At 45.5% G+C, this 24,321-nt stretch overlaps 1 protein-coding gene across 1 annotated transcript; it reads right to left on the bottom strand.

Moving 5' to 3' along the window:
• Positions 1-14,837: 14,837 nt before the first annotated feature.
• Positions 14,838-24,321, bottom strand: LOC126543688 (lipase member M-like). Its single transcript, XM_055078151.2, has 4 exons — positions 24,208-24,321; positions 21,486-21,705; positions 18,673-18,787; positions 14,838-15,021 (listed from the first exon to the last, which is right to left on the bottom strand). The coding sequence occupies exons 1-4, from the start codon at positions 24,319-24,321 to the stop codon at positions 14,838-14,840; spliced, it is 633 nt and encodes a 210-aa protein (XP_054934126.2).

The raw sequence follows: 24,321 nt of genomic DNA, 5'->3' as shown, positions 1-24,321 counted from the left end.
TCATGCGTTCTACACATGGAGTAAAGCAACGAGCAGCACATGTACAGAACATATCAGCCTATGCATTATACGTGATAAACTCGGAATTCATTAAGTTTGATAAGGTGACAAAGTAAATAACTCATAAATACATTGAAGCGCTGGTGCTTAACACATTAAAAAACAAGTACTCAAGGCAGCCCGGTCAATGGTGCCCAGTCACAACCGTCTGCACTCACTATGTATCCCACACCTGTGAAATGAGCGTGGAACCAGTTTGGGTTAGTGTACTCGTGAATGAGGATGCCCACCTATGGCGCCAGGCGGTCGATGCTGCGCACTTCTGGCGGCCACTAATTAGCGTGGAACGTGGGAGTCAGTATTTTAACCGCACGTAACCGACAAAGTAGGTACATAGTTCTTATTAGACTTTTGCGCGCACAAAGACAGTACGTCGAACGAAGAAGGGACACACAACATGCGCAAACTTCAACTGGCTATTATTGTGACAGCGACATATGTATACGTTTCCACAATCAGTAAAAATACAGGGAGGCAAGAAAACAAACAAAAACACGTGCGAAAACTGCATAGCCACATGTGCCGGAGAAACCAAAACTCATCACTGTTATACCTTTTCACCATCCAGAAACCTCACTTCCTTATCACTCAATGCTACAAACGGGGCACTCACACAGCTCTGACCATGCCGATGAAGTTATCTGGCTTCGACTATCTCCCATGGTTAACCGATTTATGTGAGAAAATAACATCGTGCGCATCTGTTAAAGATAGGATAAGAGCCATTGCATGACTTGCAGTGTTCTGCCATGTGGCCTTCGTTGCCTTGTTTTACCTTGCAGCGATGTTCTGCTAGCCTGTCGTTTACGCATGGGCTGGTTTGGCTGATATAACACTTGCCGCACGAGAAGGGAAACCGATATACTACGCCTTGCATGCAACGAACTTGTTTTGATGCTTTATCATGTATTTTGGTGTCTCATTCTTAATTGGGCAGCTTTCCTGCAAAGTCTTTCAAGTTTTGGGGGAGCCGAGAACATGACTTTGACGTCAGAGCGAGATCCTATCTTTTTTAGATGATGTGAAAATTTACGGAATTATGAAATGACCATTTTATCTTTTCTTCTGGCTTCAGTCTTCTTTGCTATTGCTGCGGAGCGTTGTTGTCTTTCCAACCTTGCCTCATTTTTCTTCTTGTGGTACATGTTTTCAGCGACTGCTACAACAACCTGTTTCAGGAAACCTGCCTCTTTCAACCGCAATACCTGCGAGTGAAAACGTTGCTTCATTAGGTGATGACATGACTTTTCAAGCGCTTTTGACATACATAATTGCAAACATGGTTATCTTATCTTTAACAGATGCACGATATTATTTTCTCACATAAAGCGGTTAACGAGGGAGATAGTCGCGGCCAGAGATATTCTTCGGCATGATCAGAGTTATCTTTAACAGGTGCACGATATTATTTTCTCACATAAAGCGGTTAACGAGGGAGATAGTCGAGGCCAGAGATATTCTTCGGCATGATCAGAGTTATCTTTAACAGATGCACGATATTATTTTATCACATAAAGCGGTTAACGAGGGAGATAGTCGAGGCCAGAGATATTCTTCGGCATGATCAGAGTTATCTTTAACAGATGCACGATATTATTTTCTCACATAAAGCGGTTAACGAGGGAGATACGCGAGGCCAGAGGTATTCTTCGGCATGATCAGAGTTATCTTTAACAGATGCACGATATTATTTGCTCCCATAAAGCGGTTAACGAGGGAGATAGTCGAGGCCAGAGATATTCTTCGGCATTATCAGAGTTATCTTTAACAGATGCATGATATTATTTTCTCACATAAAGCGGTTAACGAGGGAGATACGCGAGGCCAGAGGTATTCTTCGGCATGATCAGAGTTATCTTTAACAGATGCACGATATTATTTGCTCCCATAAAGCGGTTAACGAGGGAGATAGTCGAGGCCAGAGATATTCTTCGGCATTATCAGAGTTATCTTTAACAGATGCACGATATTATTTTCTCACATAAAGCGGTTAACGAGGGAGATAGTCGCGTCCAGAGATATTCTTCGGCATGATCAGAGTTATCTTTAACAGGATGCGTTGTTGGACAAGTTGGTTCATTGTAATAGGAAACATTGGTTGCGCTTTCTAGACAATCACATGTAAGAAGACAGGATTGCGCCTGTCCTGTCTTCTTACATGTGATTGTCAAGAAAGCGCAACCAATGTTTCTTATCTTTAACAGATGCACGATATTATTTTCTCACATAAAGCGGTTAACGAGGGAGATAGTCGAGGCCAGAGATATTCTTCGGCATGATCAGAGTTATCTTTAACAGATGCACGATATTATTTTCTCACATAAAGCGGTTAACGAGGAAGATAGGCGAGGCCAGAGATATTCTTCGGTTTGATCAGAGTTGTGGGAGTGCCCCGTCGGTAGCATTGAGTGATAAGAATGTGAGGTTTCTGGATGGTGAAAAGGTATGACAGTGACAAGTTTTGGTTTCTCCGTCACATGTGGCTATGCAGTTTTCGCACGTGTTTTTGTTTGTTTTCTTACCTTCCGGTTTTTTTCCTGATTCTAAAAGCGTATATATATAAATATATATATATATATATATAAAAGTCTAATAATACCATGTACTAATATGTACTATATATAAGTCTAATAAGAACCATGTACAACCAACTCCTCCAAAACGTAATGCTTTTGAAGTAGGCACGTGACCCACGATCCCATGGACACGCACGATATGCTCAGTCTCCAACCCGTGAAATACGGACAGTTTAGGGACGTGCGTGGCCAAGCACACGAAGGCCTTCAGCGGCTACGCTCCCTCTGCGCTTCGGGAAGAGCAGCCCTCACCAACGGAGGGAATAAAAGACAGGCGCCAATGTTCCCCCGGATTCGGTCGTGTGGACCACCATACAATTCTCCCAATAAAAAAGTTGGAGTCGGACTGATTTCATTGTTTGCGTTTCTCCAAAGCTTCCGGGACATCCCAAAAGAAAGAGTTCCGGTTTGTGAACAGACGACGGCGGGCTACTCTTGCGCCGTCTCGCGGAGGTCGTCACCCCAGAGCCCGTCTTGCGCTGCGCTACATTTTTCTTCTCGCGCTTTTGCCATACCCTCCTTCTCTGCTTCCCCCCTCATGGTTCCGCTGCACACTCCTCTTCCCCGTTCCTCCTTGCGCTCTTTTCGCTATCGCCTTCTTTCATTCCCCGCTTCGCTCCGCGTTCGCTCTTTCATCCTTCGCTGTGCTCGTTTGCTCTGTTACGCAGAGGACGCCGGCATTCAACGCAGGAGCGGGAGCCTAAGATCTGCGCTGTAAAACACAACACGGCGCTTTTTTTTTCTTCCTTTAGTCCGTCTTTGCTTTTGCGTGGTTACCAAACGTACGATGAACCCTAAACAACTCACCCACCTTGCTACCTTGCTCTATCTTGCTCTTTCCCATTCATCCCGCCTCTCTCCTAAAGGGGAGCCTTGGTTGTACAAAAAATAACCACATTATGAGTGTCAAAACTGAGTGGTTGGTGTTTAAAGTTATCTGAGTCTTGCCTGTATGGTGAAAATTATTTGTTGACTATCGGAGTCTTTGAGCTTTTCTCCAGCGTTTTCCCTCTGACATGATTAGCAGAGGGTCGACAGGGCCTGATGAACTGTTTTTGAAACCCATTCCAAACGGTGCCTCCAATAACTTCTGTCTTAGGTTTGGTTCCAAGATGGCGGAAGAATAACGGTTCGGTTTAGTTCATATTCAGCTGAATATGACCAGTTCAGTTCTAGTTTGCTTCGACCTGCAGAGCTCGAAATTTCGAGGAGCTCGCTGCATTGCCACTCTTGTGGATTAGGACTGCATTTACCGTTTTTCATTCAAGCGGTTATTCTCCCTTCGATACAGACTTTTTAACACAGCCGTCAAAAATGGTTAATTGAAACAGCACAGTTTTCAAAGGGAAGCCAGAAATATATTCAGGGCAAGAAGCTAAACATACAATAATTCATCTTAAGTAAGACGACCAGTTGCACTGATAAGTTTCTTATAGTCATCTCTGAGAATGCTAAATCCTTGTAGGTTCAATTTGTAACCTTTGTTTTATCTGTAACATTACTGAAATCATCTGTTAAGGCACTATCCATCCCAGGAGCAGACGGCAACGAGCTGGTAAATTGATTTGATCTTTACACACCAGACGACGCCACATTTCGCGTTGGTTTGTATATTATTTGTCTCCTCTTGGCTAGTGGTTCACCGGACCGTGCTGCTCAGTCTAACACACGCCGCCCGAAAGCGGTATTCCATACATTGGCGAATTCGCTATCTTGTCAGCTCTGATTACTTTGCACGGCTGTTACAGCTTTTCTGGTCGACTCGAAACGCCGCCGTTGCAGAACTGAACAAAATTGCGAAGCTTGGTAAACCGGCATCTTCGGTAGCCTTGCCGGACGATGGCGGCAGATGCGAAGAACCCGGTAAACTCCGTGCATATGCAGCCCTGGAAGCCTGCGTTGACAACAGTAAAGGATGGAGACGCTATGCTAAGCTAATTTTCGCAACAAGATTGGCCGTCTTAGGACTGTACGGTTGGCAGAACCGATTGTCCGACTTTCCATCCCTAGCGTAGCACGAAGAAATCGAATGTAGTGCCTACTTTACTCCAGTTGCTGGCATAATTCTACGTTACTCAAATGTACAGATGTACTGAGCATACTTTTGCACATGGCTCTCCTAAGGCGGACCTCTTCCAGGCCACTCACGGTACCCAGAATGGGCATGACGCAGCACTTCAACATAACCCATAGGAACGCCTCTAGCGTAACTGACTTGACCAGCCTGTGAGAGGCAGTCCGCTACAAAGCCTGTGTCAGTGATCAATATTTTGTGACTCCAGGTGAGCATTACAACAGATAAAACAATGACATGAAGCAAGGAGCGGAACATGGTCCATTGGTTTACGGTATGCAAACGGCACATCGTGTCTACTTACCCAGTTCAGCAATGATACACACTCATTTGCATATCCTCGCTTTTTTAGATGAGGTCATCTGAACAAACATGTTTGCAGCCAACCTATAACCCTGTAGGAAAAAAAAGTACTGATTCTGCGAAAGATGGTTTATTTTTTTATTTTGGCAATCACCACTCGTCGCATATGTTTCCCTTCGTCCCCATGCAGGAAACGCAAGCCTGTGTATTTTACATGCTCAACATGTTCTGCTCTACATGTTTTTTGACAATGTCGATAGCGACGTTGTGCAAGAAGTCATTGGCTCTGTATGCGATCGCGAAGTCCAGGTGACCAAACGCTTTCTCCGGAACCACTCTGTGCAGGATAACCGTCTCTCCGAGTCTGGCCACCAGGTCTGCCACGTCACGTGGGTCGGCAACAGTGTCGCCCTCTGACGAGAACAGGGCCAAGGGAGAAGTGATGCGCTCTAGTGGATAGGCCGGTGGCTTTATCTGTGTGTGGGTTATACAAAATAAAAAAGAATAGATTGCGGCCACCTTGCGCTTTCTTCATTCGGAACGCATATTTTATTAAATATGCTTGTGTAGTCAGCGCAAGTTCGCTTCTTCGGATGGATTACAAAAAGGAGCAGACGACAGTTCGCTGCATGAGGAATCACCATGGCTCCGCAGCCAACTAAACTTAACCAATTTACTTTATGCATAAATACAATGTTATGCATATTGAATTCGCGGAATTGGCGAACAATGACACTGCGAAAACATAGAAAAACCGATAACACGAGCGCTCGTGTACTCAATATTCGCGTGTCGATCTTCTCTCGGCAATTTGTTCGCGTTGTGTTGTGGAGATCTGGAAAACTAACCCTTCTTAGCGTCCGTTCCTCGTAGACGAGCATATGCGCAAGAACCTCTGACAGCCCGTCTCTCTCTTCTCAAGGACTAAAAAAAAATATGAATTGCTTCGTTTACCTGATTGTACAGCTCGCGGTTCTCCTTTGCACCATGATCGTACATGACGAAGTCCTTGGCCTTGTACACCTGTAAAGTGACATCCAATGGTATATCAACCAGATATGCTACATTCTGCAATGCACACCAACCTGGGCAGGTTGGCGTGCGTTCATCTTCTGAACAAAACGCTAACACTAAAGGAACGAAGTTAAGGAAAGGAATCGATGTTCGCCCGCGGGGCAGATAATAAATTCCGCTTACTCTGGTGGATAAGTTAGATAGTTCCTTAACAAATGTCCACCAATTATATTAGCTTTTCAGTTGAGTACATCGAAGCGCGCGTTGTAAATGGAGAACTGGAGCCGCGGAGAGCGGTCAAGCGACGTCCACTAAAAACAAATCATGAGATTAACGCGTGTTTTCGCATATCTGCTTTCCCAATGTGCTAGCAAGTAGGCTTTTACGGGTCTTGGAATTTCTGCCCGAAAATTGTGACTTCGAAACTGACCGCGGCTTCAATTCCGTATTTGCAGCACGCACTCTGAAGTGGATAAATTAAAATGGTGAATATTCGAACAGTAGTAATCCTGTAGCGCTAAATTGTGAGCTGTCCCAGTAATAGCACCAGAAATAGCGAGACTGGGCAACTGGAAATGGTAATTTAAAAAAGAATATCTTTAATGAAAACTAGAAGAAGGAAAACACGGGGGATGTGGAAGATGGATATTCAAGACAATGTGCAAAACGAAAGCAAGGTGAAAGCAGGAGCCAACGTTTCGATTACTGGACTTTGAATAAGACAAGTGCGCTTATCGAAACATTGGCTCCTGCTTTCACCTTGTTCTCGCTTTGCTTTAAAATTAGGCCGCGTGTTAAAAACTGTGTGGGCGCGGCATCTAGGACACTCTTCTAATTATGACAGATGAGCATGTCGCACAGCGAAGTCTGCAGCAACAGCAGCTGGGGCAACCGATGTGATATACCGTATGTTTCTTTCTTTTTAGAACAAACATCTTTTTTTAAAATATTGCATGTCGTAGATAGCACAATTATAGTCCTTAAAGTGGATTGCTCGAAGCAGCGCACATCACTTGCACAAACAGCGGAAATGCATATGCTTACAGAAACTTCAAGCCACGTGTTGCAGTGTACGAATTGTAGCCGGTGTGTTTGCCACGCGCATCCACTTCGAACGGATTCTGAGGATGGAACCAACTTCAAGATAAGCGCCGTCAAACTTGCAAAAAAAAAAGATGCACTGTTGTGCTAATTATCATTTTCTTTACAGAACGCCTTTTTATCTATTATTCCAAAAATATAATTCGATGCCCTACCTGCGCTTTGGGAATGAAAATGTCGACACCAATGCCATTCTGAAAATTGTCACGAAGTCTCGCGCATAGATCCGGCGAGATACTGACCAGCCGATGGACGCGACACTACGCGTTATTAGTTATATAAATGAAAATAAAGTATTTCTTACAGAAAGCTTTCAGCAACTGTAGAAAAGCTCCTCTTCGAAACAAATGGCACACTAGGAGCTCTTACAGGGCACTGAACACAAGTTGTGCGTTATTTCATTGGAAAAATAGCTAAGGCTATAAAAAAAAGCATTTCAATCTAATGCTAGCTGCCGATGTGGTCTACTGCAAAGCGGCTTACCTGATAGTAATGCATGAAGTTTTGTATAGTAGTTCCGATGGGATAGTGGCCTAGGTACATGGGGACTCTTGTCTGAACAAATGACAGATTAATTCATTTTGAGTTCGAGCACACGGTAACTTGCCCTAATCAAACGTCAGTAGAAGAAAATTCCTTGCAAACGTTTTCACTGTGGCTGTTCTAATGGCGAAACTTATCAATCTAATTTAATGCAACTATTTAAAAAAGACGACCCCCGAAAATTGAATCCTATATTGAACAATTGTTCCACTTCTAAAGCATCATGAAATATAGTTTCCAACGAGTTCATTTGGTAAAAAATAGAAAAAAGAAGAAATCGGGCTTATATACACTGACACATGCATATCTTCGCGTTGGCAATACGACGTCCAGGCACTCTACTAGTTTTTAATGATAAAAAACCAGTTAAAGTTATTTGTGACACCATGACGGTGGCAGCAGTGAAATGAAGGAGCCCCCTATTTCCAGATGCATGCGATGCATGCACCAGATGGTGTTCGATGAGGAAAAGATGTGGGATGCTACAGCGTTACACATTGTTTTTTCTTTAATGAAAACAGTATGGGACTGCCCAAATAACAAATCTGAACAAGTTCCCATATAGGCTCCCTAAAACCAACTATTCTTATGGACTGACTGACGATTCTTACAGACCGACGATTGCCGTCCTGCTCCATCGAGGTGGGCACGTGACGTGACGTCGCAGCGAAACGAAATTTAGGTGCGGTAAAAAGGCCAGCTTTTTCGTTCGATCAAGCTGTAACTTCCAGTAAGCTGGAGTTTTTGTCATCTCCGATAGCGACGTTCAAAAGGCACATATAGATACAACATACACTTCATTCTCATATTTTAGCGCCGGTACAGGGTTGCCTGTGCTCTTTTGAAGGCCTGTGGTCCGTGAGTTCCACGGCGCGAATTCGCGTCGCCTCGAGAGATGGTGCCACACGTCGCGGCGCCTTTAGGCGATTTTCTTTTCCAGCAGTGCAGTGTGCTTGACTCCTTGGCGTCCTTCGCTGCCAGTGGTGCCGCCTACAGACGGCTTTCTTCTAGCTCAGCAGCGTCCATATGGACCAGTGCACAGTATGGCGTGGTGAGGTGTGGTGGGGTGTTCCGTTGCGAACGTGCACTACACCCATTTTAAGTTCCTGGCTAGTATCAACTCCAACCAATCTGCTTTGCCGGTGGCCGCTTCATGCGTACATCTACTTCCGTATACAGGAGAGCCAGCAATGTTTTTTTTTTTAGTTTTCGCACTCAGTTAAGCAACTCAAATATAAAAATTGCGCTTTCAAGAGTTGCAACTCATTTTTATATCGCAGATGCAACCAATTTAATTCAAATCGGAATGACGTTTGTCTATGGGAGCATTCCTGCGTTTCACACGTACTTGAATACAGAATTCACTATTGGACACGTGCTGAAGCTTCCTCTTAAGTGCCATGCAAAACAGAGGGTGATGGCGCTACAACAACGATGTGAGTTGTTACGACGGTGCCAGCGATCACGACAATAACAGCCATCGCGAGGAGAATGACGAGGCATACTGAAACGTCGTGGACCTTTGGATCGTATAATGGATGGGAAAAATACAGTATGTCCTACTTTCACTTGAGATAACAAGCTAAGCTTAGGGTTACGGAAAATTGTTCATGAAATGTGTTGTCAGAAGCCCGTTGTGTGTCATATGTGCCTGCGAGATATGCACTCAGCTGACGTTTTACCTGCGATTGCAAGTTATACCTACTGTTATCAAATGTTTGTGTTAACTCGTCAGAACAAACTAGCATGTCGTATGTATAATCACGCAAGACAACGAAAAGAAGGAAGAAATATGTATTACAGAGTCACATCCGTCATTCGTCAAGAGCATGCTAGATGACACAGCACATACTGACTTCCCCATTGTGCCTATGTACAATTTGCTATAGTGCAAGTTAGTCGAAGTGCACCTGAAGCAAGCGCCTGGTATTGCTCATTGACAGGCACATGCGAACAAAAGGATGTGGATGTGCAATAACATGCCTCGACATTTCGCCCTTTTTTTTTGTCAGATGGCGCAAGAAGGCAGTTTATTTGCCACAGTGTTTGCAGACCCGCAATTCGTCTAAACCCTGCCTTGTACGTCGGCGGTACCGTGTGCAATACAGACCTCAACTTGAAACACAGTTAATGCGTGTAGTTCTTTATTCCGGGGAGTTCCTCTGTCACGGAAACACGATGATTATTCATGGTATAGGTTTACCACTTGAATTACCCTTAGCAGTTATCATGACAGATGTAAAAAGGCATGAAAGCGGCTGTATGTAAGAGAGAGCAGATGTGTGCAGCCTATGTTATGGTTGAGGTTAAGATTTATTAGAGCAAAACTACGCGTGCCAACAGAAAGGGAAGGGAAGCGTTGTCGGAGGCCGAAGAGGAATATAGATGGTGTGATACGTTTAGAGAACGGGAAGGCGTAGCAGAGATTTGGTTGACGCAGGGCGTGAGTAATAGGAGATCGCTGGATGATGACTTCGTCAGCGAAGTGCCCTGATTTCCACTATAAAATAGGCTGACGATGATAAGGACGAAGAGATAGCACAATTTCCTCCGGCGGAATGCACATGCTCTTCTCCCATGCCATGTGCCTGCTTTCTCCCCGTCATGTTATTCCCGGTGATACTTAAGACGGGTGAATAGCGACGGTGCACAGAGCCCCCTACTCATGTACGCATGTTGTATGTGCTGCGGCATGTCATAGGTTAATCCTTTAAACGAAACAGGCAGGTGCTGGCCACTCAAGTATACACGTTCATAGAGTATTCGAACTGGAACGCAACCTCCTCCGCACCCCGTTCCCACTTTTGCGGCAAGTGCAATTTTATTATTCTTCCACATTCGGCTATACCATAGCTGTATTCACGATTAGATGCCATACAACACTCTGAATCAATGTACATCATGGGCTTCACAGGACGCATATATGTAACACATCGCGACATATAAACTATTTATTAGTGCAAAATATTCTTGTTTTACATAAGAGTGAAGGCTTTAGTTTTACCACTAGTATACCGCGCAATTCTAACCGAAGAAATTAGCGTAGCCGAATAATTTCTGCAGGCTTATACAAAGAAACCTAGAAAAGAATCGTAAATGCGAATAGTTTTCAATGTAGTTAGGAGCGTAGCACATGGTTGTCATACCGCCCCTCGTTAGATCGAGTACTAGCGTATGACACAAACATGATAGTGATTATTGGCGTAATAATATAATTATTACAGGCTTCTACAGGTAACTGGAAGAAACAAAACAAAAGTGAACGCCAATAATTTTCACAATCAATCCGAATGGTACTCGTCTGACCACATGTGTTCCGCTTACCTCGTTCAATTGATAAGGGCTGCTAAAGAGCGTCACAGTGACGGCCAATGAGCACACTTCGCCACTCAAAATCTCGCACAATTTCGCAAGAAGAACTGAGAGGCCCTCAGATAGCCCCAGGAAGCCGGCCTTGGTGAAGGGGTAGAGCAAGGTCTGCGCCAAAGTCAGATGCGGTAGCGAATGTATTTCACTTCGACGACAACGTTACAGCGGCAGTTGCTTGAGTGACATGCAAAAACGTATGTCTAGGTACCATGGCTAGCAGCATAAGGAAGAATCAAAATCAAAGCGTCGTTTTCTTTTCTTTGTATTTAGATAGGAGCTGCTGAGCTAAAGCCTAATCTGAACTTGCGAAGCTCAGACGGCTTGAAGTAGACAATAATTGTCTCAATATGCATAACATACTCGCCCAACTAACCCTCCTGACCACTGCCACGCAGCGCCGCGGTGGTCTTTAAATGAAGTATGTTCTGCCGTGACGTAGACTGGCGTACTGACTCGAAAAGAACAAACCAGTACAGGTAATTAGCAATGATTGATAAGGTAAGGCTAATAATAGGTAGTTTCCGACTAGAAAACCCATGCTGTAGGTCTTCCATCCAGCGACCGCTTCGTCTTTCCCGGTGTACTGTGGTGCAAACGTCTTTTAGTACACGTGATTCGCGGCGCGTGTTAGCATCACGTGCTTGCACGGCATTTGCGGCATCAGAAGGAAACTATAGAAATACTGCTCCACAAAGAAAATCATGAATTATTACAATACCTGTACTAGCTGCACGTTTGAGACCCTAGCTTTCCTCTTCATCTCCTTCTCTCTCTCTCTCTCTCTCTCTCTCTTGGGTTGGGATGCAAGTGCACTCGAACCCATGCAAGAAGTTCACGTTTCGCGAATGCGCGTTAGAAACGCTATTCGCTAGAGGTGACCATTAAGCTTGGGTTCCCACATCCGAAAAGTGCTTAATAAGCAATGTACCGGGAGCGAAACAACGTATAAGGAAATTTAAATCGAGAAAAGGAGAAAGAAATCTCAGATTAGGGTTCTTCAATCCGTTTGGCTATGGCCGAAGCAAACATGCATCCTCATGAAATAGGTCACGTCGATTCTTCGGCGCTCGATTTCGCAAACGTGTTTTTGATATCAACGTTTTAGTGGTTTCTGAAAATGTCGAGCCAGGAGCTGATCCTTTGTGAATATATGCGCTGGGATGTATTCCTCATTTCATCATTTAGCATATTCAGAATAAAAGTTCATCCGCATGAAACCGGATGCCAGTCTGAACTCTAGCGTGGACTGTTTTTTTTTTTTCCTTCTTTATTTCATCGTAAACTCAGGCACGTTTATAATGCTGTACATACATCATTTACACCCAGGCAGCCGCCCGCTAGAGCTATATCTGAAAATAAGAACAACAAAGAACAACAATTCCCGAGTGTATTTATATCATTATTAGGCTAAATGTCCTGACGTCATGACATTGATTGTCACTCCAGATAATCGTTACGTGCAAGTCGTCCGATGGCTGCACTGCACTCCTCAAAGCACTTACGGGAAGTAAAGGTGTGAAGGGTATCAGAAGCGACAAAGGAGGCCCCAGGTGGGAGACGTTAGCAACAGGGCCGTATGCGACAACCAGGTCGACCTGTAAGTGCAACAAAACTTATCGTGTATTTATTTATTTTATTTATTTCAAGATTACTGCCACCCTCTGATTAAAGGTCTTAAAAGCAGGAGTGGTTACATACACGACGAACAACACTTTGAGTACAATGTGCGAAGCATGAGCAAAATGAAATAGCACTGAATTTGAAAATATCAGCAGCGTGTCATTTGAGAAAACGTAGCTTGCTTCTCCATGACCGCGCTCAGCTACCCGTGGCATGAATTTCTGCGAGTACTTTATATCACGAGAAGCCAAGAAACAAAGACACCAAAGACAAAATGAGAAATATTACTTGTATTTACCAATTGAATTAAAGAAATAATAAATTAATGCCAATGAAAGTGGACTAAAAAACAACTTGCCGCAGGTTGGGAACGATGCCCCGTATTCTCATTACGCGTGCGAAAGCATCGCACGCATCCGCCGCCAAGGTTTGTGAGTGGTGGCGCTGGCTAACACTCCCAAGGCTAGTTCTAGTAGTAACACATGAATGCAAAAGAAAGTGCATAGGGAAACGGCGTCGCGGTAGCTCAATTGGTTAGAGCATCGCACGCGTAATGCGAAGACGTGGGATTGTTCCCCACCTGCGGCAAGCTTTTTTCATCCACTTTCATTTCCATTAATTTGTCATTTCTTTAATTCAATTAGCAAGTTCAAGTAATTTCCCCTATGTTGTCCTTGGTGTCTTTGTTGGCTTCTCATGACATGAGTAACAAAAATCGTGCCCCTAGGTTAACCCCCTTTCTTTTTTAGTATTATGGGCGTTTTCAAATTGCAGTGGTAGCTATTACACTATATACTTAGCAGTAGTGGTTTAACAGTGGTAGAAAACAAAGGATGTATTTAGAGCCAGCGTTGTCACATAAGCACGAGTCTACGCCCTGACGAAGTTACGTCTCCTTGTCGAAACGTTGGCTAGACACTTCTCCACTGAACGTTCAGCAAAGGGAGCAGTATTCGGTAGCTTTCGTAGCAATCGCAGCCGTCATAAAGTCCATAGTAACTGCCAGCTATGGTAGTAGAATTAGTTGTAGTTCAGTAATAGTAGCGGCAGCACTTCTAGTTGAGTAGTAGCAGTAGTAGCAGCAGGAATGGTAGTAGTATAACGGGATACATCGCGAGAACGAAGTACTTCCTACGTTTTTCACACGTTTAGGTTCGTGGCACTCTTTATGGGGTAGTTTCTTAATGCGATGTTTTCTTGGCGAACCCTCTCAGGCTTTGCCGACGGTGGCTGCTGCTGCTTCACTGCTGCTTTACTGCTGCTTCTGCCTCGCCGAATAGCTCACCCACACGGCGACACTCACGCCGCGAATCGGCTGATATGTGCCTCATATGCACTTTCCTTACAGATGTGCCGGGGGCCGGGTCTCCTCTCTATGGAATTACGAAGCATAACAACATACGGTAAGCGAATAGCCTCGCTACATCAAGTGTACGCCTTCAAGCGGGCAACTTCTTTATGAAAGGGAACCTTCCTGTTCAAGCAGAACTTTGATTAGTACGAGTTGTTTTATGGTCTAACGATGGGGAAAGCTGTGCTCAGAAACGCTGGGACAGAGCCACGCATAATGCAGACGACGGGCGCCCGTCACGTGTTCTCTGTCCCTGCGTTTTTGAGCGCTGCTTTCCCAATCGTTCAAACTTCCTGTCGCGTAACCGAGGGATGGGGAGGATTGAGCGGATATTTATTGAGGTCCGCGAACCTTCAGAGGGCTACAAGCGAAGCTGGCCGTTCCAGAGTTCCTGCGCTCGGGCCCTGGCTGTCGTTGGCAACAATGACCATTGTGGTTATTACGATTGCAATGAACCACTGATCTGCTCGCGTGTACACTTACCACAGCTGCTATATTTCTTCGTTGCCGCGGTTTGGCGCGACTTCTCGGTTAGTTTCCCGTGAAATGAAGAGGCCTTATCTGATAGCGAATAGTGCAGCTGAAGAAGTGGGCCGACTCTGAACACAGCGTCATAGGAAAGTTGGCCCTTCCCGGAGACTGTGTAATTCATGGTCGTGTTGGTCACGTAGTGAGGGTCCCCGCGTCTTACGGGGCATGCGGGTGGTCGCTACGCTGCAATACGCTGTGCAGAAGGTGGACATTTCTATGGCATTTAATTAAGCGCTTCACGAAAAATTCGCTGCTCATAAAGATTTCGCATGCGTGTGAGATCTGCACAATTTCTTTACAATCTGTCGCACAGCTCGCACGTGGTCACCTTGTCGTTGTACTCCGGCCGCGTGGACAGCAAAACCAGAGCAATGGTGACGCCCTGCGACAAGCTGACGACCGTCAGCCTCTCCGCACCGGTAGCGTTGAGCACGTGATCGACTCCGGCAGCAACGTCATAGCGTCCGATCTCGTCGAAACTGCGCTTCGAAATTTGAGAATAACATGGACACAGTTACGCCGCCCTTGACAAGGTAGCCCCTGGCATTACCCATAACTAAAGAGCATTGCGCCATGAGAAGTTGTCTCTTGCATGTTTTCTATGACAACCCCCTCCTTTTACGTTTCTTCAATAAATCAGTTGATAGCGCTTGTATCCGGGTCCTAATTCTGATTTAGGTACGGCAAGCTTAGGGCAATGTCTATACAGTAGCGTTCTTGATGTGCTGGAGTGATGTTTAAGAATTAAATAGTTCAGTAAGCTAATTAGTAATTAATTACTTTATTTACTAATTACGTTCTATCTCAAGCAACCTTTCATTGCTTTTTTTGCTATCGTATCTACATCGTCAGAAATAAAGTGAACAGGTACAATCTTCCTTCATTAGGAAACAGTGTTTGTGTTTCTTGCGGTTAAAGGAGCAATGGCACGTGTTTAGAAAGTTGAAGAAACTGTGTTAGGCGCTCTTTGCAAACGAAAGGACAGCACTTGGCTAATATGAAGGTCGAGAAACACTTGCCAGGTATTTCAATTTAATACGAAAGCTTGCTTCAGCATAGCAGCCCTACCGTCATCCGCATTATCGCAGCGTCAACGGTTACGGAAGTAAAAAAAAATATGTGCGGTGAGTTGGTATTCCATGCTGATGAAGAACTGCATAATACACAGTTGACGATAAATAATGACGACGCGAGCGCAGAGCTAGCAAGTCGAGTTAAGGAGTGCATTTGATCGCACATTTGAGGGTGCATTTCTCAAAAAATGGCGTCGTCCACAGAATTCTTTTCAATGGTATATGCATTAGAATCACACCAGCTGCAATTTGTAAATTCCAATGTGTGCCGTAAGCTAATTAGGTAGAAAGCTAATTAATGAAGTTTCTTGTTAATTATTCCAACACGCATTTCGATTTAGAGTGCAGGTAATGTCCGCCTCTTCGAGTGGGCCTGTTCAAGGCTGTTCAAGGATTATAACTGTTATTTGCGACAGGCGATTTTTATAAATAGCTTGAGGTCTCCTGAGAACCACCCGGTATATCCGAGTTTGTTTCCACGAACCTCTTTCTCTTTCTATGCTCGTGTCGTCATCTTACGAAGAATGGTGTGATACATACGCGATGGTAAATAATGACGACTCGAGCGCAGAGAGCTACTGTGGTTAAAGATTGCTTACTTGGACGCTAATCTTCAGGTGTATGCACTGTTTGCGCGCGCACGCGTGCGTGCGTGTGTGTGTGCATGTGCGCGCGTGCGTGTGTGTGCATGCTTGTGTGTGCGTGTGTGTGCGCGCGCGCGCGTGTGTGTGTGTGTGTGTGTGTACGTGCGTGTGTGTGTGTGTGTTTGTGTTTTTGTGTGTGTGTGCACGCGTGTGTATGTGCAATGTAACATACAAGGTGTTTCCGCCAAGACTTGACCAATTTTTAAGAAGTACCTGTGGTAGAACACACTTCTAATCCTTGAGTTGGATTTCTCGAACCCGCGGACATTATTAACATGAAAAAATCGAAATGCATAAGTGGCTAATAGACAAAAATTCGCTAATGAAGTTTTTGGATAATTACGCTGCAGCGCATATTGCACTTTACAAATCGCAGGTGAATCCTTCCGAATATGATTTACAGCATGACACAAGTTTCTAGATATTAATTCCTGCAGTGCGCGAAGAAACACACTGGTGGTCCAGTTACTTTCGAGCTTCAGTGCACAAAACGGTGTTCGGTTAAGAAAGTTAGTGGAACGTAGGTGCATTTTGAACGCAAGTTCGATGGTGCATTTCTCGAAAATGGTGTCATGGACAGAGTTTTTTTCAAGGGGATGTGCCTTGCAATCCTGCCGGCTACAATTTGCAAATTCAAATGTGTGCCGTAAGGTTATTAGTTAAAGCCGCAGTTTCTCCCGAAAGGCGAAGCATGGATTACGATATCAAATTAGTGGACTTCTATTCGAAATAAGGATAGCAGTTTCATTGGCCTTATAAGCTTGGGAACACAGGCACACCAACTAAATTAACGGGCATGGTGTCACGCGCACACAAACAAACATCAACACATCTGGTTCGATGACCGCGGCAACTCGCTGTCACGCTGTCGAAACGACGGCGTGAGGAAACGCGGCAGCAGTAACGAGCGAAGTGACACTCGTGCTGTCTATCGCTCCAACGCAAAGTGAGCGCCGAGAGCACGCAGCACGCACAACGCTACGAGCCGTCAATGCGCCTAGACCCTGGTCCTAACCCAGGCCGCTCTCAAGACATGGCCGCGCGACCACGCGCAGCCTCCACATGCGCCTTTGCAGCCGAAGCAGAACGCCGTCCCCCCTGCCCCTGGTGCCTGGCAACATTGGGTGCTTCGCGCACGACGGAAGACGGCTCTCTTCCTCCCCGAGTGCGGAGCAATGGGAAGGAATGCTCTCCAGCGACCGTCAGGACGTCCAACTAGGGCTGATCCGACGGGCCCAGCTGGCAGCGGCATCCAGCGGAGCCCTGGACTAGGGGCAGACGGCCATTGCCAAGAAGATGGAAGACACCATCTGACTCCGCGAAATTCATAGAATTTTCTAGAGCTAAATAAACGTTTTTCCTCCTCCTCCTCCTCTTCCTCCCCGCTGTTGCCTATTTCGCGCGGGCGAGATTTAGCCACGATCGTCGGCTCCCATCACACGCCTTCAGTTCAACGTATAGCGTAGGGCGCGCGGGGACGGTTTTATCGCCCTTCGACTTTATGCGGAACCTCACGGCGACGGCGGAAATACACTGGGAATGTCCATGTAAATGCTATCGCAAGAAAACATAATTAGTGATGTTTTTTTTATTATTGCGGTACGCATTACGATTTAGGGTGCAAGTAATGTCCTCCTCTTCGAGTAGACCAGCTCACGGACTAGAGTTGGGCCATTCGCCACAGGGGAGTTTTAAAAGTAGCCTAAAATCTTCGCAGAAGCACCCGGTATATTGGAGCTTCTGTCAGCAAGTCTCAGTTTTTCGTTCTATGCTCGTGTCGTCATTTTGTCTTGACCCTTGGGTACTGCGCTATTTTTCGTCAGAGTGAATTGCCTCGTAGTTGCATTCGGTGTGATTAGCTCAATCCGCGTCGTAGTCTAATCCCGTAGTAATAATCGTAGCCTCTGATGTAATAGTTCTGCGGAAAGCCGCAAGGTGGAGACTCGTAATTTATTAAGGGAAAATCAGACATCCACCCGTTCGTAGCAATTACCATAAAGGAAACCCATGCGGGTTCTTCGAAAGGAAAGCCCCGTAGTTGAAAAATTCGTCCTAGTCCGGGACTCGAACCCGGGACCACCACCTTTCCGGGGCAGCCACTCTACCATCTGAGCTAACCATGCCGGCTACCAGATGGCAGGGCGAAGTCGAATTTGTCAACAACTCGAAGGAAGGGCAAGAGTTTGACGTAATCTGCGGAAACCCGCAATGTAGAGAGTAGTAATTAATTAAGGGAAAATCAGACATCCGCCCATTCGTAGCAATATTTTTTTCAACTGCAGGGCTTTCCTTTCGAGCAACCCGTATGAGTTTCCTTTGTAGCAATTGCTACGAACGGGTGGATGTCTGATTTTCCCTTAATTAATCCTAGCCTCGTCCCCATTATGGATCGTACAACCACACCGCGCCTTGCCTGAACTTCCAGTACTCAGGGTCGTTCTTGGTCAGGGTCAGGTGGTTAGAGTACCGCTCCGACTCCCTCGAGTTCATCGACCATACGTCGAAGCCAGCGTCGGCGAACAGGAAGCCTGCAAATTAACATTTCTTCGTCCATTAATAAAGTATTATTTCTTTTTAATTGGCAGTTTCGCCCGAAGATGAAGCATTGAATGCGATAAAAAAATTCAGTGTTGCCCTCAATGTCCTCGTGTAGTCTTCTACCAAAACGCTATGCGCAACATGCGGCAAGCTAGAAAGCAGTAGATGACTATATGCAGCTATAGATGACTATTTGCGGCGATAAACGACTATTTGCAGCTATAAATGACTTTATGCATCTATAGACGACTATCTGCAGCTATAGACTACTACCTGCAGCTAAAGACGGCTGTAAGTAGCTGTAGACGACTACATGAAGCTATAGACGATTATCTGCAGCTATAAACAACTTTATGCAGCTATAGACGACTATCTGCAGCTATAGACTACTATCTGCAGCTGAAAACGACTATATGTAGATATAGACGTCTTTATGCAGGTGTAGACGACTATCTGCAGCTGTTGACGACTACCTACAGCTAAAGAAGACTACATGCAGATATAGACGGCTATAAGCACCCATAGACGGCTGTAAGCAGCTATAGACGACTATATGCAGCTAAAGACAACTACCTGCAGATATAGAATACTATATGCAGCTATAGACGACTATAGGCACATATACATGAGTATCTGCAGCTATAGATGACTATGTGCAGCTACAGACGACTATATGGAGCTATAGACGAATATTTGCAGCTATATATGAATATATGCAGGTATTGACGGATATGAGCAGCTATAGATGACTACATGTGGCTATAGACGACTGTAAGTTGGTATAGACAACTATAAGCAGGTATAGACAATTATATGAGCCTATAGGCGACTATATGCAGCTATAGACGAATGTACCTAGGTATAGACGACTATACCTACGTGTAGACAACTATATGGAGCAAAAGATAACCACGCAGCAAGCGGGACAGCTGCCGCGGCGCAGCAGGAAAATCACCCTGACAGATACCAGGCATCTCACAACGCTGGCGCAATGTGGAACGCCCGCAACGCGATTACAGCTTTCGTACCTCCATGCTACGCGGAAAACCGTGGGTGTTTCCCGGCGCCCGATAAAAGGGGTGAATTGACTTCGCTTGCCGATTGCTATCCGTTTCACTCAGATCAATATTTGCACTATGGTACACACAGCTCCTCAGCAAGAGCACCAATGTATTTTTTTTCTCGCAACGCTCATGGCAGCAGCGGAAGCGGGAATGCTGCCCTGGCTTCGGCAGGGGTGGCTGAACCGAGTGCGATGGTGCGTCGCTTTCGCAGCCTAACGCACTGCGCGTCTCTGAAGGTCATTGAACCCTCCAAGCGCAGGTCGCGCTTGCGTCGTCAGTACCGGGACAGCACAACGACGACGGTGCCGACGGCGCGAACGTGCCTCGCTTGAGTGTCCCCATAATTTATTACCTCAGTAAGTTCTGACTTCTACTGTCAGATACCTCTGTCTCGCTGTAGAATGGATGCGACAGCGTTCACAAAATTTCGGATGCAGGCAGTACGTCTCGCGCGAGAGTAGTAACGTAACGTGTGTGATAACTGCGTCTGTGTAATCACTGTACCTAAAAGTATGTCAGTGCAGGGCTTGTTTAACCCATTCTGCCGCCAGTTATTTCTGCTACATTGGGAATTTAGTTGAGCCACATTTTTTAACATCCAAGAACTTAAAAAGCCGCAAGATAGAATGTTCTTTTTTTTTTCATTCTTCAATGAGTTTGTTGAAGTTTACACAAAAACTTGAATGGCGCTTAAGGTTCACCTTTCAGAGTGGAACGCGATAGCATTCAAAGATCCCTGACTGCTTCTCACGCTTCCTGGCAACTGCAGCTTATGTAACCGTTTCCTGGAAACGCTGGCGTCGAACGCTATGCACGAAGGCGTGCTTTTTGGGGGTTTTTTTCTTCCTCCCCCCTCCACGGCGGCCGCCGCGGATGCGCCGAGGCGAGTGCCATCTGGATGGAGTTGCAAAGAACCCAGAGGGTTGCCCCGCTCCTACTTAGACCTCGAACGGCTGCTGGATTTGGGGGTTTTCGTTTGAGTTTCCGCGTAACACAATATGTATTCTGGTATGTTCTAATTACAATCCAACGCTATCGTGTCTGTAGGTTGTGTGCAAACAGTGCTTTACGAATGTTCTGGTGCATTTTACTTTGAGAAATTCAACTAGGTCAGCACAGTAACACCAATGCGCCACGCGGAGGGCCTGCGCGGTTCGGGATGCGTCGTTCGGCATTTTTTTTTCTAACGGACAACGCCGCCGACGCCGGATTTTCTGCGACACGGGGCCCTCAACGCTATCGCATTAAAACGCGTGTACTTCATGCGAGAATCTCTAATGGTACCTCGGTACATGTCTGCGAACTTGGAAAGCACATATGCATCCAGTTGATGAATACGTGCCTTTTGTAAAACGCATTCGGAAGCACTAAAAGAAGTGAACCCGCTATGTCAAAAAGAGCAAACATATAGACGTCTAGCCTACGAATTCTTCCAATAAAAGTCGTTAAACACATTTGCATATGGTTTTCAACCTTGCAGCAAAGGGTCAATCACAAGCGTCAAATTGCGTGCGGCACGCTTTAAGCATCACTATTTCATAATCAAGTTAAGTCCTGTTGCTTTTGATGCTGATCATGACACATAAGATTGTACACAAGGTGGCTGAAGAGGTCGAGCACTTGCCTGGAGACTGCGATGGGTAGTTTAGAAACCATATGTCCGAACCGGTTAGGAGCGCCGGCACAAACAGCACGGGGTGGCGACGGGTCCCGTTGTGCTCCTCCGCAGCCGCTGCGTCGCCCTGGCGTCCACGCGGCACCCTGTCCACTTCCAGGATGTAACCGTCGTCCGTGGTGACGTAGCTGATTTCGCAGGGATAGTCGAAGTACCTGATCAGCTCGCACTGCGATGAGGATTGGAGGAGAGGAAATCGTGCAGCAACCATCTACGACGACTCTCATTGTAAGCAACAGTAGGAGCGAATGAACGAGTCAGAGAGTGAACGAGAGGGCTAGAGAGAGCCAGGTAGAGAGAGAGAGTGAGAGAAAGCGAACGAACGGGCGCTTTTCCTTCCGAATCAGAACACCGACCATCGAGCATAGACTGCCAACCACGAAAATGGCCGAAAGAGCTAAAGAAGGCTTCGTTTAAGAAATACATATATAGAAAACAATGGCCGCGTCTGTGCACCTGTCTGTGTTGACGAAGTTATAGAGCTTGGGAAAAAATTGACAGCCACTTAAGTATCTTTGTGTGATTTGAATGCCGGACAATTATGACTTCTCTAATTAGTTGGTTACGTTCATTATACGTGACGTCAAACATTGTCACGTGTCCTTCACCAGTCTAACTTAATCCACTTTGCTTTAGTTTTTACCAATCTTAATCCACTTTATTCCACCTTAATCCATCTTGCTCTAATTTGTACCAACCTTTATCCACCTTACTCCGTTCGAATGCACTTTAAGCAACCTTGCTCTAATTTAGACCAACGCTAATTCACTTTAATACACCTTCAATTTATTTACTTCACCGTATTTCACTTTACTCCTCCTTAAGTCCCCTTACTCTACCTTGTTCTAACTCTAATTCACCTTAATTGGAGCGGCCAGTCGCGCGGAAATTTTGCGCACATTTGCGGGCTTCTTTCATGCTCGGAAAAACACATTTATGTAGCAGGTATCGATGAACAGAAAGCTGTATCGGGAGTTTTTCATGTTTCTCTATAATCTTCTCACTGACACCTTTCATGTAATTATAATATAAGTTGCTGAGACCAGTTCTTAAAGGGACTCTAAAGCGAAACAATAAACCAGTTTCGATTAATAAGGCATTCTTTCGGAACCCTGCACGCCGTCATTTCAAAATAATAGTTTGATTATTAGATGAGAAAATGAAGTTCGAAGTATCAGTGTTTGAATTTCGCGTCGAAACCCCGGCGCCGGTAAGTCTGTGTGACGTCAGGGGTTTCAAAGTACGTTCTCGCATTTGGGCCGCGTTGGCTGAGTTAGGGTTCCCGAAACTTGCCATGTTTAATATTTGGCTCCCTTAGAACAAAATGTGATTAACCAGTACCGCTATATAATTAGGTAGGTTCTAGAAGATGCCATCAAAGTGCATGACGTCACAGCGACCAGGTGCGGGAACTTCAAGGAGGCGTCGCCACCCGTCATTAGTTCTTGCGCTTTTTCTGGCCTACCAAGCATCTTATCGTGGTAAGAGTGGTGTTTTTGGTGTTGTATAAAGGTAATTTACTGATGAAGAAGAAATCGTTTTTCTCTTTAGTATCCCTTTAAGTTGTTGACTGAATTAGTACTCGGGTTTCTTCGGAGTGCAGCGCGCAGGCAACAGCAAATGAAACATTTATGCTGTATTTCAACTTTTTAGTAAAGCAATCAACGGGGCTAGTTGATGGACGTTCATGATTATATTGCGCTTAGTGTTACACAGATGAACGATAGGGACTGCACGCGGACGTACATAGCGCAAACTACCAGCTGTTTAATACTGTTAAAGAACGTGCTTATGTACATTGAGGTGTGGCGCGAAGGGGGGGGGGGGGGAGGTGGTTGCAAGTGAATGATGTATTTCCGGCCCAAAGTGTCATCACATGTCGTCACCATGTCCTATCCTTCTATATCATCCCCTCCCCCCCCCCCCACGCCGCGCCCCGACTCTTCGTATATAAGCGCGTTCTTTAACAGTATTAAACAGTTGGTAGCTTGCGCTATGTCCGCGTGCTGCTCCTATCGTTCGTCTGTGTAACACTAAGCGCAATATAATCATGAATTTCAACTTTGTTAATCACTGAAGTGCATCGGACGAACCAGCAAGACTATGACTATGGCATGCTAAAGAATAGTGTTCTGATTTCTAAAGCGTGATGGGGTGTGTAATGCTTTCGAACGAATAAAGGCAGGCATTTCTAGCAAGTTATACATTTTGATTAAAGAAATATAGATACCTTTCTTTGGTTGAGCTTTTGTTGTTAACAATATAAACATGCTTGCAGTGTAGTACTCCGTTTTTTTTTTTTCACTATCGCGGAAAGCACACAACGCCGATCTAACTAATTGTAAACACATGACGCGTCGCGAGCACAGGCAACATTGGATACTGGACGAAAGAAGAAATGCTATCGTCTTCGTTCCCCGGCGATGAGCCATCCGCACGCACCAATCGCATGGCACGCACCAATCGCAGAGGCTCCTGCAAGTGAGCGAAAGCTCCTGGAAGCCTCTCGTAAAACTACGTGTCCAGCCCGCCACACACAAAAGGGAATGCGCGAGGCCGCGCGCCTTCGGTCAGATGCGAAAGAATGCGCTCTGCTCCTAAAAAAAGCATTCGCCGTAAGAAATTCCCGCCGAAACTGGCGAATTAGGTAGTTCAATCAACGCCCTCTTACGGGAGTCATCCGGGCCTGTAGATCCAGTTCGTCTTCTGCATTGCAGCAGGTCAAAGTCGAAGCCAAGACGAAGAATGCCGCCAAGATGAATGCTAGGCGCGGAGTAGCAGCCAT

This window comes from Dermacentor andersoni, chromosome 10 (genome assembly GCF_023375885.2).
Source record: "Dermacentor andersoni chromosome 10, qqDerAnde1_hic_scaffold, whole genome shotgun sequence".
Lineage (NCBI taxonomy): Eukaryota > Metazoa > Arthropoda > Arachnida > Ixodida > Ixodidae > Dermacentor > Dermacentor andersoni.
The sequence above is the reverse complement of the archived record's forward strand: the minus strand, read 5'-3'. Positions and strand labels throughout refer to the sequence as shown.

Excerpts from the sequence above, each read along its gene's own strand:
- LOC126543688 (XM_055078151.2), bottom strand. The coding sequence starts at position 24,321 with ATGGCTGCTACTCCGCGCCTAGCATTCATCTTGGCGGCATTCTTCGTC. Across the intron at positions 18,788-21,485 it reads CTACCCATCGCAGTCTCCAG|GCTTCCTGTTCGCCGACGCT; the intron begins GCAAGTGCTCGA and ends GTTAATTTGCAG. Across the intron at positions 15,022-18,672 it reads CCTGAGTACTGGAAGTTCAG|TTTCGACGAGATCGGACGCT; the intron begins GCAAGGCGCGGT and ends TTCGAAGCGCAG.